General features: G+C 29.9%; 1 protein-coding gene across 3 annotated transcripts; it reads left to right on the top strand.

Moving 5' to 3' along the window:
* The first annotated feature begins 6,410 nt into the window (after positions 1-6,410).
* On the top strand, positions 6,411-9,065 carry LOC127265080 (beta-amyrin 28-monooxygenase-like). 3 transcript variants are annotated; one of them, XM_051294759.1, is made up of 3 exons: positions 6,411-7,413; positions 7,489-7,676; positions 8,695-9,065. In XM_051294759.1, exons 1-3 carry the CDS (start codon positions 6,462-6,464, stop codon positions 8,935-8,937), a joined length of 1,383 nt encoding a protein of 460 aa, XP_051150716.1. In that variant the 5' UTR covers positions 6,411-6,461; the 3' UTR covers positions 8,938-9,065. The 3 variants fall into 3 exon arrangements, with proteins under 3 accessions (XP_051150716.1, XP_051150715.1, XP_051150718.1); XM_051294758.1 differs by having other exon boundaries at positions 8,638-9,065; XM_051294761.1 differs by having other exon boundaries at positions 8,675-8,924.
* Positions 9,066-13,787: the final 4,722 nt, after the last annotated feature.

Below are 13,787 nucleotides of genomic sequence, written 5' to 3'. Positions count from 1 at the left end.
AATGATAGCTATCGATACGCAAACTCGATTAAGCTAAAAAAATTAGCCCACGAAAGATAAAATTGCAGAGCCCTCAACGTGTCCTCAAGGGTTTAAATGGTCCTCTTCGTCTGACCATCAGTCCTTAGATAGAATGCAGCACTGAAATTCAATTTCCTCGCAAATTCACATTGTATCTCTTTCCAAACGTGGGACATAAACTTAGAATCTTGGGCTTGAAATGATACTAGTTGGGATACCAAAGCGTTTCACCACGTCTCGCACATACGCTTCAACCAACTTAATCATTGACCAATCATTTCGTACAGGTATGAACATTAAAACCTTTGACAATCTATCCACAACCACCCAAAATAAAATCAAACTTGTTCTTGCTCATCGGCAAGCCAGTCACGAATTCATCGCTAATGAGTCTCATTTCCATCTCGAGACCTTAAATGGTTGTAATAGACCCATCGGCCTACGATTCCCGAACTCCACCCTTAAACACACAAGGCATTTCGAAACGTAATCAGCCAAGCCCTTTTTTATACCAACCCATCAAAAATTACTTTTTAAGTCTTTGTACATCTTATCACCCTCGAATGAACCTAGTAAGGTGGTAAATGGGCTTAATCCATCGATCTCTCTTTCAAATCTCTAGCTGAGTATGGTATACACCATCTCCATCAAAGAAAAAGACTACCATCGCTAGCCAACTCAAATCCAATTTTCACCTTGAAGTTCTCTTTGCGTACTCGTTTTATGATCCTAAGGCATTTGGGATCCATTTTTTGCCTCTCTCGGATCTCATCATACAAGAAAGGTGCAAGAAAAAGTGCATCTAACATTACTTGTGTCGATCCAAGAGTGACTAACTCCAATCTCAATCGCCCTTATCTCCTCACACAACTTGTCCAAATATACAAAAGCACTAACATGATGACTCTTACAAGTTAGAGCATCGCCACTACATTCGCCTTGCCCTTGTTGTACAAGATCTCAACATCATAATCCTTAACTAATTTTAATCAACATCTATGTCTCAGGTTCAAGTCCTTCTGCATGAACATATATTTTAAGCTCTGAGGGTCTGTAAAGATATGACATCTATTTCGCAACAAATAATGCCCCCAAATCTTCAAGGCATGCACAACATATTCCATTTCCAATTCATAAGTCGGATATCGTTCATCATGTGAGTTCATTGTTTTTGAAGCATAAGCAATAACCCAACCATTTTGCATCATAACACAACCTAAACTATTGAGTGAGGTATCAGTGTAAATATCTTTATCTTGTCCATCCTCGGGCAATGCCAACACTGGTACAAAGTCAATCTCGTCTTCAAATTTTGAGAGTGATGCTGCACATTATCATTCAACTTTAACTTGATTGTTTTCTTTGTCAAATTTTTTAACGATCGAGCTATCTTTGCGAAGTCCTTAATGAATCATTGATAATAACCTACTAAACCCCAAAAGCTCTTTATTCCCCTACATTGCTAGGTACCTTCCAACTCGATAGTGCCTCGACCTTCAAGTCATCCACAGTGATCATTTAAGTAAATATGACGTGTCCAAGGAAGTGCACACATGACAACCAAAACTCGCATTTTGATAAATTTGCAAATAGTTTTTTTTTCTCGAAGCTTCTTCAATACTATTCCCAAGTGTCAGACATGTGCATCGGGATCCTTCAAATATATCAAGATGTCATCAATAAACATGACCACACTTATCCAGCCACTACCCAAAGATTCTTTGCATCAGATTCATAAACATAGTTGGGGCATTCATGAAACGCCATCACGGTGAACTCAAAGTGTTCATACCGCATCCAAAAAGCCGTCTTTAGGATATAACTTTTCTACACACGAATCTGATGATATCCCGATCTCAAATCCATTTTCGAGAAAACTTGTGCCTCTCTCAATTAATCGAACAAGTCCTCCATCCTCAAAAATGGATATTTGTTCTTTATTGTCATTTGGTTGATTGCTTGGTAGTCAATAGAAAGCCTTAGAGACCCATCTTTCTTCCCTACGAATAGTACAGAGACTCCCCAAGGTTAGCTATTCAGTCGTATGTATCCTTTTTCCAATAGTTTATCCAACTATTTCCTCAACTCTTTTATTTCTGTTAGAGCCATACAAGAAGGTACCTTCGATACCAGTTGTACTCCCTATACCAAGTCTATCTCAAATCAATCTCTCGTATCAGAGGAAATACCATAATCTCTTGGGAAAACATCAACAGAATCTTTAACTACATAAATGATTTTCAAACTCGGTTCCTTAGCTCGTATGTCGCAAACCGAACACAAAAAACTAGATACCCTTTTTAAATCATTGAAAAGAGTTATTTAGAGCTAATCACCCTAGACTTTGATCTCCTCAGCTACTTGTAGTACGACGTCCTCAATCCATCCATCGTTCCAAGAGTTACCTTGTCTATAATGAAAATCCCATTGGGCTCGATACTCTCCAACCAATCGATGCCCAAAATCAAGTCAAGCTCACTCAACTCTAGCACCAACAAATCAATAGTAAACATTAATTCATCAACCACCACAGACATATAACGGATCATAGTATAACAAATAAAGTCCTGGTCTGAAGGTAAATCTATGCTCATAAGAGTAAACTTCAAATCAAATAAACCACATAACTGAGCAAAATGTGCAACAATAAAGGAACAAGAAGCACTTGAATCAAACACTATAAATGCAGAGTGATAGGATATAAAAAGGAAAGAAAACTTTAACCATAACCAACCTCTTAAAGATCAATCACAACAAGAGAATAGCTTAGTGCATCTAATCAAGCTCACACACAACACATAGAAGCAAAAAAGGTCAACATTTGTAAGGTATTAGGTTCGGCCGGGACTTTACCCAGTGCTTCGGGTAACGACTACGGGTTCCCACGTCATAAAAAAAAAAAAAAAAAAAAAAAAGTCAACATGCTCAAATACCATATCCAATTAATCAAGTAATTCTGCAAATACACAACAGATAGACAACCAAGTCACATGACGCGACATAGAAATGTATGCAATGCAAGCCCCCAAAATTGGTTTCATGATGCACGGTTTCCAAAACTTTTTAAAAACATGTGTAGTGTTATATTTCGATAAACCATGCTCTGATACCACTAGATATAACATCCTGACTAAACAATAATCATTACCACAATAATCATACAAAACACATAAGTACATCATATTATGTATATCACTTGATCAAACATCCATATAGTCACGTAATTGTCATAAGCTCGTCACGTTATAGTCAAGTTGCACAGATCATCATGTTCAACATATTTATCACATCATAAAAGTCATGCAATTACGATTTATATCTAAACACATGATCGAACACATAATCAATTGTCTATTCATTTCAGGCACAGTCTTATGGCTATTCAGCTTATGATATTTACGTCCATTCATTAACTGCTGATAGAAATTATCAACCAGTTATCTGGACAATCCCCTCTAACAATCAGAACAGTCTAAAAGAACAATCAATCTCAAATCAAAACAGAAATATCACAATAGCATGAGTTGCATGCTCATTCATGAAAGCTAATTTCTCTAACAGAGTCCATTAGCTTCCAAACTTTTTCATATAGTAAAATATTATATTTTAGTTATAAAATTCTTATATCTCATAATATTCTATTAACCGATTATTAGATAAAATAATTAAAAACAAACATGAATGTGCAACAGAATGCCATTTTAAATTCAACTCGAATAGATATGAAATTATCAAAATATAGCATTAGGACTATAAATAGACTATTAGCTAAAGAAGTTTGTTGATTAAATAGCTATATAGTCAATTATGAATTTTTTAAAAATTCTAATTTAATACATCAATACCAAATTTCATATTAAAATTTATAATTATACTCGAGAAAAAAAACAACATATCAAAATCAAATTAAAATCGAACTGCTAAACTATATTTTATTTTTCTTCTTTTTTTTTTCTTTTATCACCCCTGCTTTCTTCGCCTGTCTCAATTTTGGGTGGGTTTGCAAATGGAATCGGGTGTGTTTGTTTGACTCTAACACACCTATATATATATTATGATTATAATTATAATCATTATCTATCATAAAATTATACTATGATATATAATTATAAATTTATTATATAGTAATTCATATTTATCCAACTCATATATGATAATAATAATACTAAAAATAATAATATTAATAAAATATTTAAATACTTATTTTTATTGATATCTATCCATTCTATAATTTATTAATTTCATTAATATTATCAAAATATTTGTTTGATATAGAGAACGAGGGTGTAATATAATAGCGAAGCCTTCAACCCTCGATCTTTAGGTCGGAGGTTACATTTTGCGTTATTTATTTAACATTAAAAATATTTTTATATTTGCATAATTTTTTTTGTACAAGTGTCATTGTATATTAATAGAGGTATTTTTTTTTTCTTTAATTTGCACTACGTTTTAATATAATTATTAATATTCAAATATCAATATATAAAAAATAAATGTAATCCTTAAAATTAACAAATAAAATATTATTTTATACACTTCAAAATCAGACCATTACATGTAAATATTCTATACAACACATATTAACGTTATTCTCAACATATAAGTATTACATATCTACAAAACATAGAGAGATAACAACGATTTATATTAATATAATATAATATATAAATTAACAATATATGACAATATTTAATACAATATATATCACATTGATCTCAACACATATAATATAATACTTCACGTTACAATATAGTACATCCTTTGTCTTATATAAAATTTTTTTTTTTTTTCATTTTTGTCCGTCTCACATAATTTGTCAATTTTTTTTGAAAATATGATTATATACTTTAATTATATTTTAAAATTCATAATTCATAATTTTTTTAATTTTTATTAAACTATTTAGTTATTTTATTTTTAATCTATAATTATTTTTACTAATAAACTTCTTAATTACTTATTATATATACTTTAGCTAAATTCTCGTATCTATAATATTATGGACAATTTAGCTGAGATCGATGAATTATATAACTGATATAGTGTAATCCCCTTTCTAATTTTGGGCTGTGTACTCTAGAGAATTGTCAAAATTCCAATTGATTCCTAATTATAACTATTGGTTAAATGTTACTCTCATTGTCCTTGGTAAAATAATATGGTTAGAGACACTCGTATTTTAAGTAGTGTAACTTAATAGATTAATTATAATATAATTTTATTTTTATTTTTTTTATATAAATGACATTGTTAGTTTTTAAAACCACTTTTAAACATATTCCATAAGTTGTGTATCAAAAAGTTGGATTTGTTGTCCCGTAAAAAAATGATATAGTGGTGTGTGAAGTGAGTCGTGACCGTGACGATATGGGTTCAAACTTTCGACGTCTTCGAATTTTGCACGCTACATATAATTCTTTCGGTGTAACTTTCCCCGTACAATGAAATTAAAATATAAAAAATAAAAAATAAAAAAATAAAAACTCTATTAACTCTTCTAATAGAGTGAAATAAGAATGAGGACTGGGATTTAGATGGAGAAAAAAATTGATATATTATATTATAATTAATTAAGGTGTTTTTTTTTTTTTTTTTTTTGAGTATTTAAATATAAAATAAATTAAATAATTTATATATATATATATGCATAAAATTTAAGTGGGTACTATGACCCGATTTTGTCTACGGTGGATCCGTCACTCACTATAGCAATTGCGTTGCTCCTTTTCTTCTTATTTATTTATTTTTCTATTAATTTTTTTATTTCTCTTTCTCTCACACAAATTCCACCGTCACTCGCTATAGCAATTGCGTTCCTCCTTTTCTTCTTCTTCTTTTTTATTTTTATTTATTTTTTTAAATTTCTTTCTATCTCACAAATCTTTATTAGTATCTATAATCATTAATGTAAATGTTTAATATATATATATATATATACATATTTTTCTTGATAACGTGAGAACCTAGTTTTACTCTACGAATGCATAAACATAGATTGAATTTAATAGCTTATAAATTAAGTTCGAAAAAAAACAAACAGTATATAATATACCAGACAAAATGTATATAACATACCAAATATGTAGGTATCGAATATTTAAACTTATGATCTCATAATGTATATACATTAATGTATATGTATGTGTGTATAATTTTTTACATATTAAAATAAGATAATATATATGTAATGATTTCATATATCAAATTGATATATATATATATTATTAAAATATAAGTAGATTGAAATATTCTTGAAATTTTATTTTATAAGTGAAAGTATATTCATTTTATATTTCTCTAAATTTTCAAAATCAATTTATTTTTTTTGAAAAAGAAAATAAGTAATTATCTTTTACAATTTTTCCTTTCCATCTATAAATATTCAAGCACAAAGATCATAAACTAAAGAGCCTTCCTAGTAATCACTTGCTATCAAGATGGAAAGCTTTACATCCACCATCCTTTCCCTACTTCTCTCCACCGTTTTCTTCCCTCTCTCTTTCCTTCTCTTCAAACTCATCCGCCGCCGCGCCGCCGCCGCCGCCCTCCCGCCGGGAAAGACGGGGTGGCCCATTATAGGGGAGAGCCTCGAGTTCCTCTCGGCCGGATGGAAAGGCCACCCGGAGAAGTTCATCTTCGATCGGATCACTAAGTACTCTTCCCTCGTCTTCAAGACTCACCTTTTTCGCGAAAAAACAATTGTATTTTGCGGCCCGGCCGGGAACAAATTATTGTTTACGAGCGAGAAGAAGCTCGTCCAAGTGTGGTTTCCGTCTTCTTTCAACAAGATCTTCCCGTCATCATCGAACCAAACTACACCGAATGAATTGGCACTCAATGTGAGAACAATGCTCCCCAATTTCCTCAAGCTCGACGCCCTCCAACGGTACGTCAGCGTAATGGATAATGTCACCCGGCGACACTTTGAGGATCGATGGGAGAAAAATGAAAAAGTCGTGGTTTTACCTCTTGTAAAAAACTACACTCTCGAGCTCGCTTGTAGGCTCTTTATCAGCATCGAGGATCCATGTGAAGTCGAGAGGCTTTCGAAGCCATTGAATGTTTTGCTCTCGGGCCTTTTCTCGATCCCCATCGACCTTCCCGGAACAACATTTAACAAGGCGATTAAGGCCTCGGATTTCATCCGGAAGGAGTTTGTTTCCATAATTAAGCGCCGAAAAATTGATCTTGTACAGGGGAAGGCGACGCCTACACAGGACATTCTGTCACACATGCTTACGACCAAGAACGAGAACGGCAGCGAATCGTCCGTCGCGGACAGGATTTTGGGAATGCTAATCGGTGGCCGGGACAATGTCGCCTCGGCATGTACTTTCATCGTCAAGTATTTGGCAGAGCTGCCCCAAGTGTACGAGGGAGTGTACAAAGGCAAGTTTGTGTGTGGATAAGATTATTATTGTAAGAATTGAGGAATTTGATGAGAGTTTATATATATTGATGCAGAACAAATTGAAATTTGTAATTCGAAAGCTCCCGGGGAGCCTCTGAACAAGGAAGACATTCAGAAGATGAAATATTCGTGGAACGTAGCCTGTGAAGTGTTGAGACTCGTACCACCCACCCAAGGAACTTTCAGAGAAGCCATAGCTGATTTCACATACAATGGATTCTCCATACCCAAGAAATGGAAGGTCAGATAATTAAATATATATATATATATATATCAAGAAAAATTGCTCTACGCATGACCTTTTTTTTTTTTCTTTAAAAAAAATAAAAATAAATGAAATATTACTATTATTGATATTAGTAATTTTCAGTTTTTTTTTCCGTTAAAAAAATTAATACAAATTTAATAAAATTTCATTAGAAAAGAAAAATAAAAAATAAATACACCATAATTTCTTTTAAAAATATCATAAATATATTTTATTTTACCAAATCAATGATAATATCTATGTGAACAATTGTCCTGCAATGTCTTCGTGTGTATGTTGTCTGTTGTTTTATAATACTCCCTTGATATACCTAAGTTTTTTATTCCATATTTGCATAAAAATTAATGTAGGTTAATATTTTATAGACATTAAGTGTAATAAAATAGTACTCATCCGTCGATTTTCTAATGTCCTATTTAATATTTACACCATTTTTAGGCGATTAGAGTTTTTGTTATAAAATGACAAATTTGCCCTTAATCTTGTGTATAGAAAATGAAAGAGTAAATAAAGTAAGGGTAAATGAGTAAATTTTGTGTATAAAAAAAAAAAAAAAAAAGGACAATAATTGTTGGACATTGCAAATAAGAAAGTAGGAAGTTGGTTTGTGGATGGAGGGAGTATAATATTTATTTCACCCTTAATTTAAAGTAAAAGCAAAATGTGCAAATTTAAATAGTAAGAGTATTTCGATATTTAGTTTAAAGTTACATTTAGAAAAACAATAAAATAAAGTAAAATAAATGAAAAGTTTTAATTTGTACATATTAAAATGGAGAGAATATAATGCTAACACTGTGTTGAATTAAAAAATGTCTATGACTATATATATTATATATTATTGTCTATTTTCTAAAGTAAGCTTAGACAATTTAAAGTCGAGACCTTCTGTAGTTCTTGTCAATGTAAAAATCAACATTGATTTCTGATACAGTTATATTGGAGCATTAATTCAACACATAAAAATTCAGAATTTTTTCCGGAGCCACAGAAATTCGATCCTTCAAGGTTTGAAGGATCAGGGCCAGCTCCGTACACGTTCGTGCCATTTGGTGGCGGTTCAAGAATGTGCCCCGGGAATGAGTATGCCCGTTTGGTCATACTAGTGTTCATGCACCACCTCGTGATGAGGTTCCGGTGGGAGAAAATCATTCCCGATGAGAAAACCATTGTGGATGGTGTGTCTGTTCCCGCCAAGGGTCTTCCCGTACGGCTCTTTGCCAACAAAGTTTGAGATGTTCTTCTTGTTTTAATTTGATCTTTTAATTCATATGTCATGCATGGTGCATTGTACTATAAATAAATTTATGAATGTATATATAGTTTACTAAACAAAATTTGCTATGGAAGGTTTTTAAATAATGTATTTTTTTTTTAGTTTTATTTTTTATATATATATATATATCCACGTTAATAAATATATTAAATATTATTAAAATTATAAAAGATCAAAATAAAAATATATTTTTTTATTTGATCAAAATAAAAATATATTTCAAACAAATTAATATAATATTTTATTTCTAAAAAATATGTTTATTCATCAAATAGTTTTTGAATGATACAATTCCCTATAAATATTATAAAAAAATACAATATATGCATATTAACATAATATATTCTTATAATATACTATATATTTTATCCACTCATAAAAAATCAACAATTCAACACAAAATATTATTTTTTATATTATGACACGATTATGCATATTTAACATAAACTATACATTTATTCAAAAATATAAAATCAACAAAACCTAATATTTATTTTTTTTATCTGAAATATTATATCACTATTGATTGATTATATTAAATAATTATTTTAAATCAAAAATTTTTTATTTCTAATATATTAAAAAAAATAGTGTGTTCAGTCAAATCATGTCAATAATAGAAAAGAGTTTGTAAGGAAATATTATCTACCAAGTTCACCAAGGTAGATGCACACACCATGAAGAAAAATTTATAGGAAAAAGTTATCTAACAATATATCATTATTCTTGTTGTCATGTCAATAATAAAATATGAAATTGAGATGTGTAAACAAAAAAATTCATAAAGAGGTAATTGAATTTACAATCTCTAAAACAAAAAAAAAAAGTTTGCTATCGAACATAAATGTAAAATTTGTGTTGAAGCTAAATCAATAAAATAATTATTTTTAAGTATTGAAAGAAAGACTGCATGTGTAAAATTTATTCGAACTAGAGGTAAAAAGTAGTTTATTGCTTTTGTAGATGATTGTAATTGTTATCTTTATATATTGAAGATAAGATACGGCTCTTAGAGTTATTAAAGAACTGTAAGAATGAAGCCGAGAATTAACTTTGCATTTGAATGAACACAATTCGAAGCGATTGAGGTGGCGAAGACATAGTTTCTTTTTTTGAAGATTTTCATGCCACAAATGACATAATTTATCAAACAACATCTTCATATTTATTGTAGTCGAATGATATTACTTAATGAAAAAAATGAACGTTAAAAAACATGATGAATGAAGAAAATGTGTTGACAAAAAATTATATTTTGAATAAATTTCCTTAAAAAGTAAGGATGCGATTTCTTAGTCGTAGAAATGTCATAAACATTCCAACAATACCTCTAAGCATGTTAGGGGAAGATGTATTAATGACAAGTTATAATTAGAATGAAATTCATCTAAGTAAGGATGTGACTGCTTAAAAGTTATGTCATAAGCTTTCCTACATTACCCTAGAATGATCATAAATAAGATCGTAACTCCTTACGGGTTGTGGAAATGTCATAATCAATTTTATAAATACCTCAAAGTACGAGGCTCTTTGACTAAGATTGAAGTACGTTTACCTAAGATTGTCGCTATTGACCCTAAACTAATTGATTGTATTTTATAGGCTATGCACTTGATAGTAACACGTATCGGTTTTTGTTCACAAGTCAAAGATCTCCGACATAAGTGAAGGAATGACAATGGAGTCAAATAATGCTACTTTTCTTGAAAATCATATTAATATCTTTGAGGAACAAAAAAATTACCGATGAGATAACAATAGAATAAAAACATAAAAAATGAAGCAAAACTAATTCCACATGAGTAATCCAAACAAAGTTGGAACAATTGAAAATAAACAAATTTCTCAAAACATAAACCATCACATTCAAAAAAGAAAAAGGGTTGTATGATGAAAGGTTTAAGAGGCAGCTTAAGATTTTATCTAAGCCTAAACCTATTGAATATATTATAATTGTGGTGGAATTGGACATGTGAAATCATAATATTTTACACTAAAAAACCACAAAATATAGGCATTTCAACTAACACATGTGACGACGATGAAGAAGTTTTAATTACTGAAGATCAAATAAAATGTGAGGACTTTCACAATATATAAAGATAGTGAATCAAGTAAATTCGAATTGAATACCGATACTAGTGATGATGTTGATTTCTATTGAAAGCGAGAAGCTGATGTTGATAAATTACTTGAAGTATATAATGATTTAGTTCCTGAGTAATATAAATCAGTTGTAAAAAATTAAAAATTTATTTCTTTGATTGGAAGATTGAAGATAAAAAAAGAAAAAAGAAAACATAAAATTTTGGTTAATAAAAATGCAAAGCTCGTGGCTGTATGCAAGACTTAATTTTATAAGGTTGATAACATGAAATATCAAAATATGAAGTTGTTTGATGCAATTTATTATCTAAAAAGATAAGAAGAAATGTTTATAAAATGCTATGATTGAAAAAAGCTTCAAACAATCAATATAGGATTGGTTATCACGAAGAATCATCCATCAAATATTCTGTATTTGTCGAACATGGGATGCTTAATAATCAATATTAATTACAAAAATATTTAGAAGCCCAAAAAAATAGAATGTGTGTCACGGTATTGCAACAATGGAAGATGAAATTATATTTGAAGATGCTTTCAAATGAGTTTAGCAAAACATAAGATTTTCGAATGAAATGGATAATTAAGAAAAATAAAGTTTACATAGTGTGTAATGTTGTTCTATCTATATATATATATATATATGCTTAACAATTTTTAGTTTTTCAATAGTGGCTACTCTCACCATATGACTAATAAAAAATATGTGTTGAATGATTTTCATAAAGAAGACCATGGTGAAGTTATGTTTGAAGATGAAGTTAAAAAAAAAAAAATACTTGACATAGAATTTTAGTAGTTGGACTATCGAAATTATTTGAAGTATATTTAGTTGAATTATTGAGCACTAAATAGATTAGTATTAGCCAATTGTGTGATGATTACTTGTATGCCAAATTTACAAAATATGTATGCATATTCAATGGTGATAAATGTGTTATGAATGGTATTCATTTTAGAAAATAAAAGCTACTATTGCAACTTTCAATCTATCACATTTTTATTAATATCCACTAAGTGGAACGCAAAATAAAAGTTCTTTCTACTATTCGCATGCCCTTTTATTGACGTGGTAATCATGCGAAAGAAAGTGACATCGTGTTTATTGGTCAGTGGAACAACATAGAACAAACAATTGTTTAGAGTTATCGCAGATGGATCTTATTGATCCAATATACACCAGCAAGCATAGTTAGGGAAAAATGTATATTTTTATTTGCATTCCTTGATACTAAATTTATTAAGACTATGAGTATTTTTTTCTTTATTTTACAATGACTGTAAATTAATTAACAAGAAGTAATCATCGATGCAATGCAATACAATTCAAGAACATTGAACAGTTTTTTCATCGTACAAATCTCTCTTACTACTAAACTAATGATATATATATGAGAATTTTTGGTTGATATGTATTATCATTTATATATCTAGTTAGTAGTAATGGAAATAAATATATATATTGATTGATGTTGATAGCACCGCCGTAATCATCATCAATAATTAATATATATTTGATCTTAAATCCACCGTTTCTCGAGAAATTCCTACATGGCTTTCTTGATGTCCTCCTTGATCGATCATGTTGTATATATATTAATTAATTATTTCAATTTTTCTTGATTTAAGGGATTTTTTCTATAAATATATTTATTTATTTAGTCAAAATACTATTGCAATTTTCAATCTATCTGCTTAAATCCAATCCAAAATAAAATCCCTTTTTTCTGCTCACATGCTTTTTTAGTAATGTGTTAGTTGTGCGTAAGAAAGATAAAGATGTTGTTTTCATTGGTCAATGGAATAACATAGAACGAATAATTGTCTAGAGTTATTGCACATGGAGCTTATAGGTCCAATTACACCTGCAAGTATAACTAGGGAAAATGTGTACATTTATTTGCATTTATGATATTTCTAGTTATCACGGACCTTTTGTTTTTCAAAATAATGGTGATATTTTAATGCATTTGAATATATAACTTTGTAAAAGATTGATGACAAAGAAAAATTCGAAGGTAGTTTGTATTAGGAGTGATCATATGAAGAAATTTCAATACCAATAGTTTGAGGTATCTTGGAATGATCTTTCAATAAATAATTATTTTTTCGCTCTAAAATTTTTCAAAAAAATGGTAATGGAAAGAACAGTCACAGAACGTAGCAAGATCAATGATGCTTACAAAGAATGTGAGCAACTTTCTCTGTGTAGAAGTTGCTAACACAACTTGTTATAATATCAATTGTGTCTATCTTAGACCGAGTACGGAGTTCATACCATATTAACTATAGAGATGGAGGAAAGCAAAGATTTGTTCAATTGTGTTTTCCATATTTTTTTCACTATACATTTAAAATTATTTCTTTTTATTGCCTAAAAAAATATAACATATATTTTTTTAATTTAATATAATACATATAAAATTGATTTTTCTATCAAAATAATACACGGATTATATATTTATATTACATCAAATAAATTTATAATTTGATTTTTTTATTATTGCCAAAATATACTAAAATACCAAAACATCCTAACACACAACCATACATACTCGATGATCCTACTGGCTACACAAGATTGAGTCAATATCTGATGAATCGAATACACACCAAGCATATGAAAAAAAAAAAAAAAAAAAAGTGATGGAGTCAATCAACATTTAATATTATGTCAATCTGGTGTTCATGATTAGAATAAG

Source organism: Andrographis paniculata, unplaced genomic scaffold (genome assembly GCF_009805555.1).
Source record: "Andrographis paniculata isolate CXL003 unplaced genomic scaffold, ASM980555v1 Contig71END, whole genome shotgun sequence".
NCBI classification, from domain to species: Eukaryota; Viridiplantae; Streptophyta; class Magnoliopsida; order Lamiales; family Acanthaceae; genus Andrographis; species Andrographis paniculata.
The sequence above is the reverse complement of the archived record's forward strand: the minus strand, read 5'-3'. Positions and strand labels throughout refer to the sequence as shown.

Bases quoted from the DNA above. Each gene is read 5' to 3' on its own strand.
- LOC127265080 (XM_051294758.1), top strand. From the start codon at position 6,462: ATGGAAAGCTTTACATCCACCATCCTTTCCCTACTTCTCTCCACCGTT. The intron at 7,414-7,488 runs GCAAGTTTGTGT...ATATTGATGCAG, and splicing joins GTACGAGGGAGTGTACAAAG to AACAAATTGAAATTTGTAAT. The intron at 7,677-8,637 runs GTCAGATAATTA...TTTCTGATACAG, and splicing joins CCATACCCAAGAAATGGAAG to TTATATTGGAGCATTAATTC.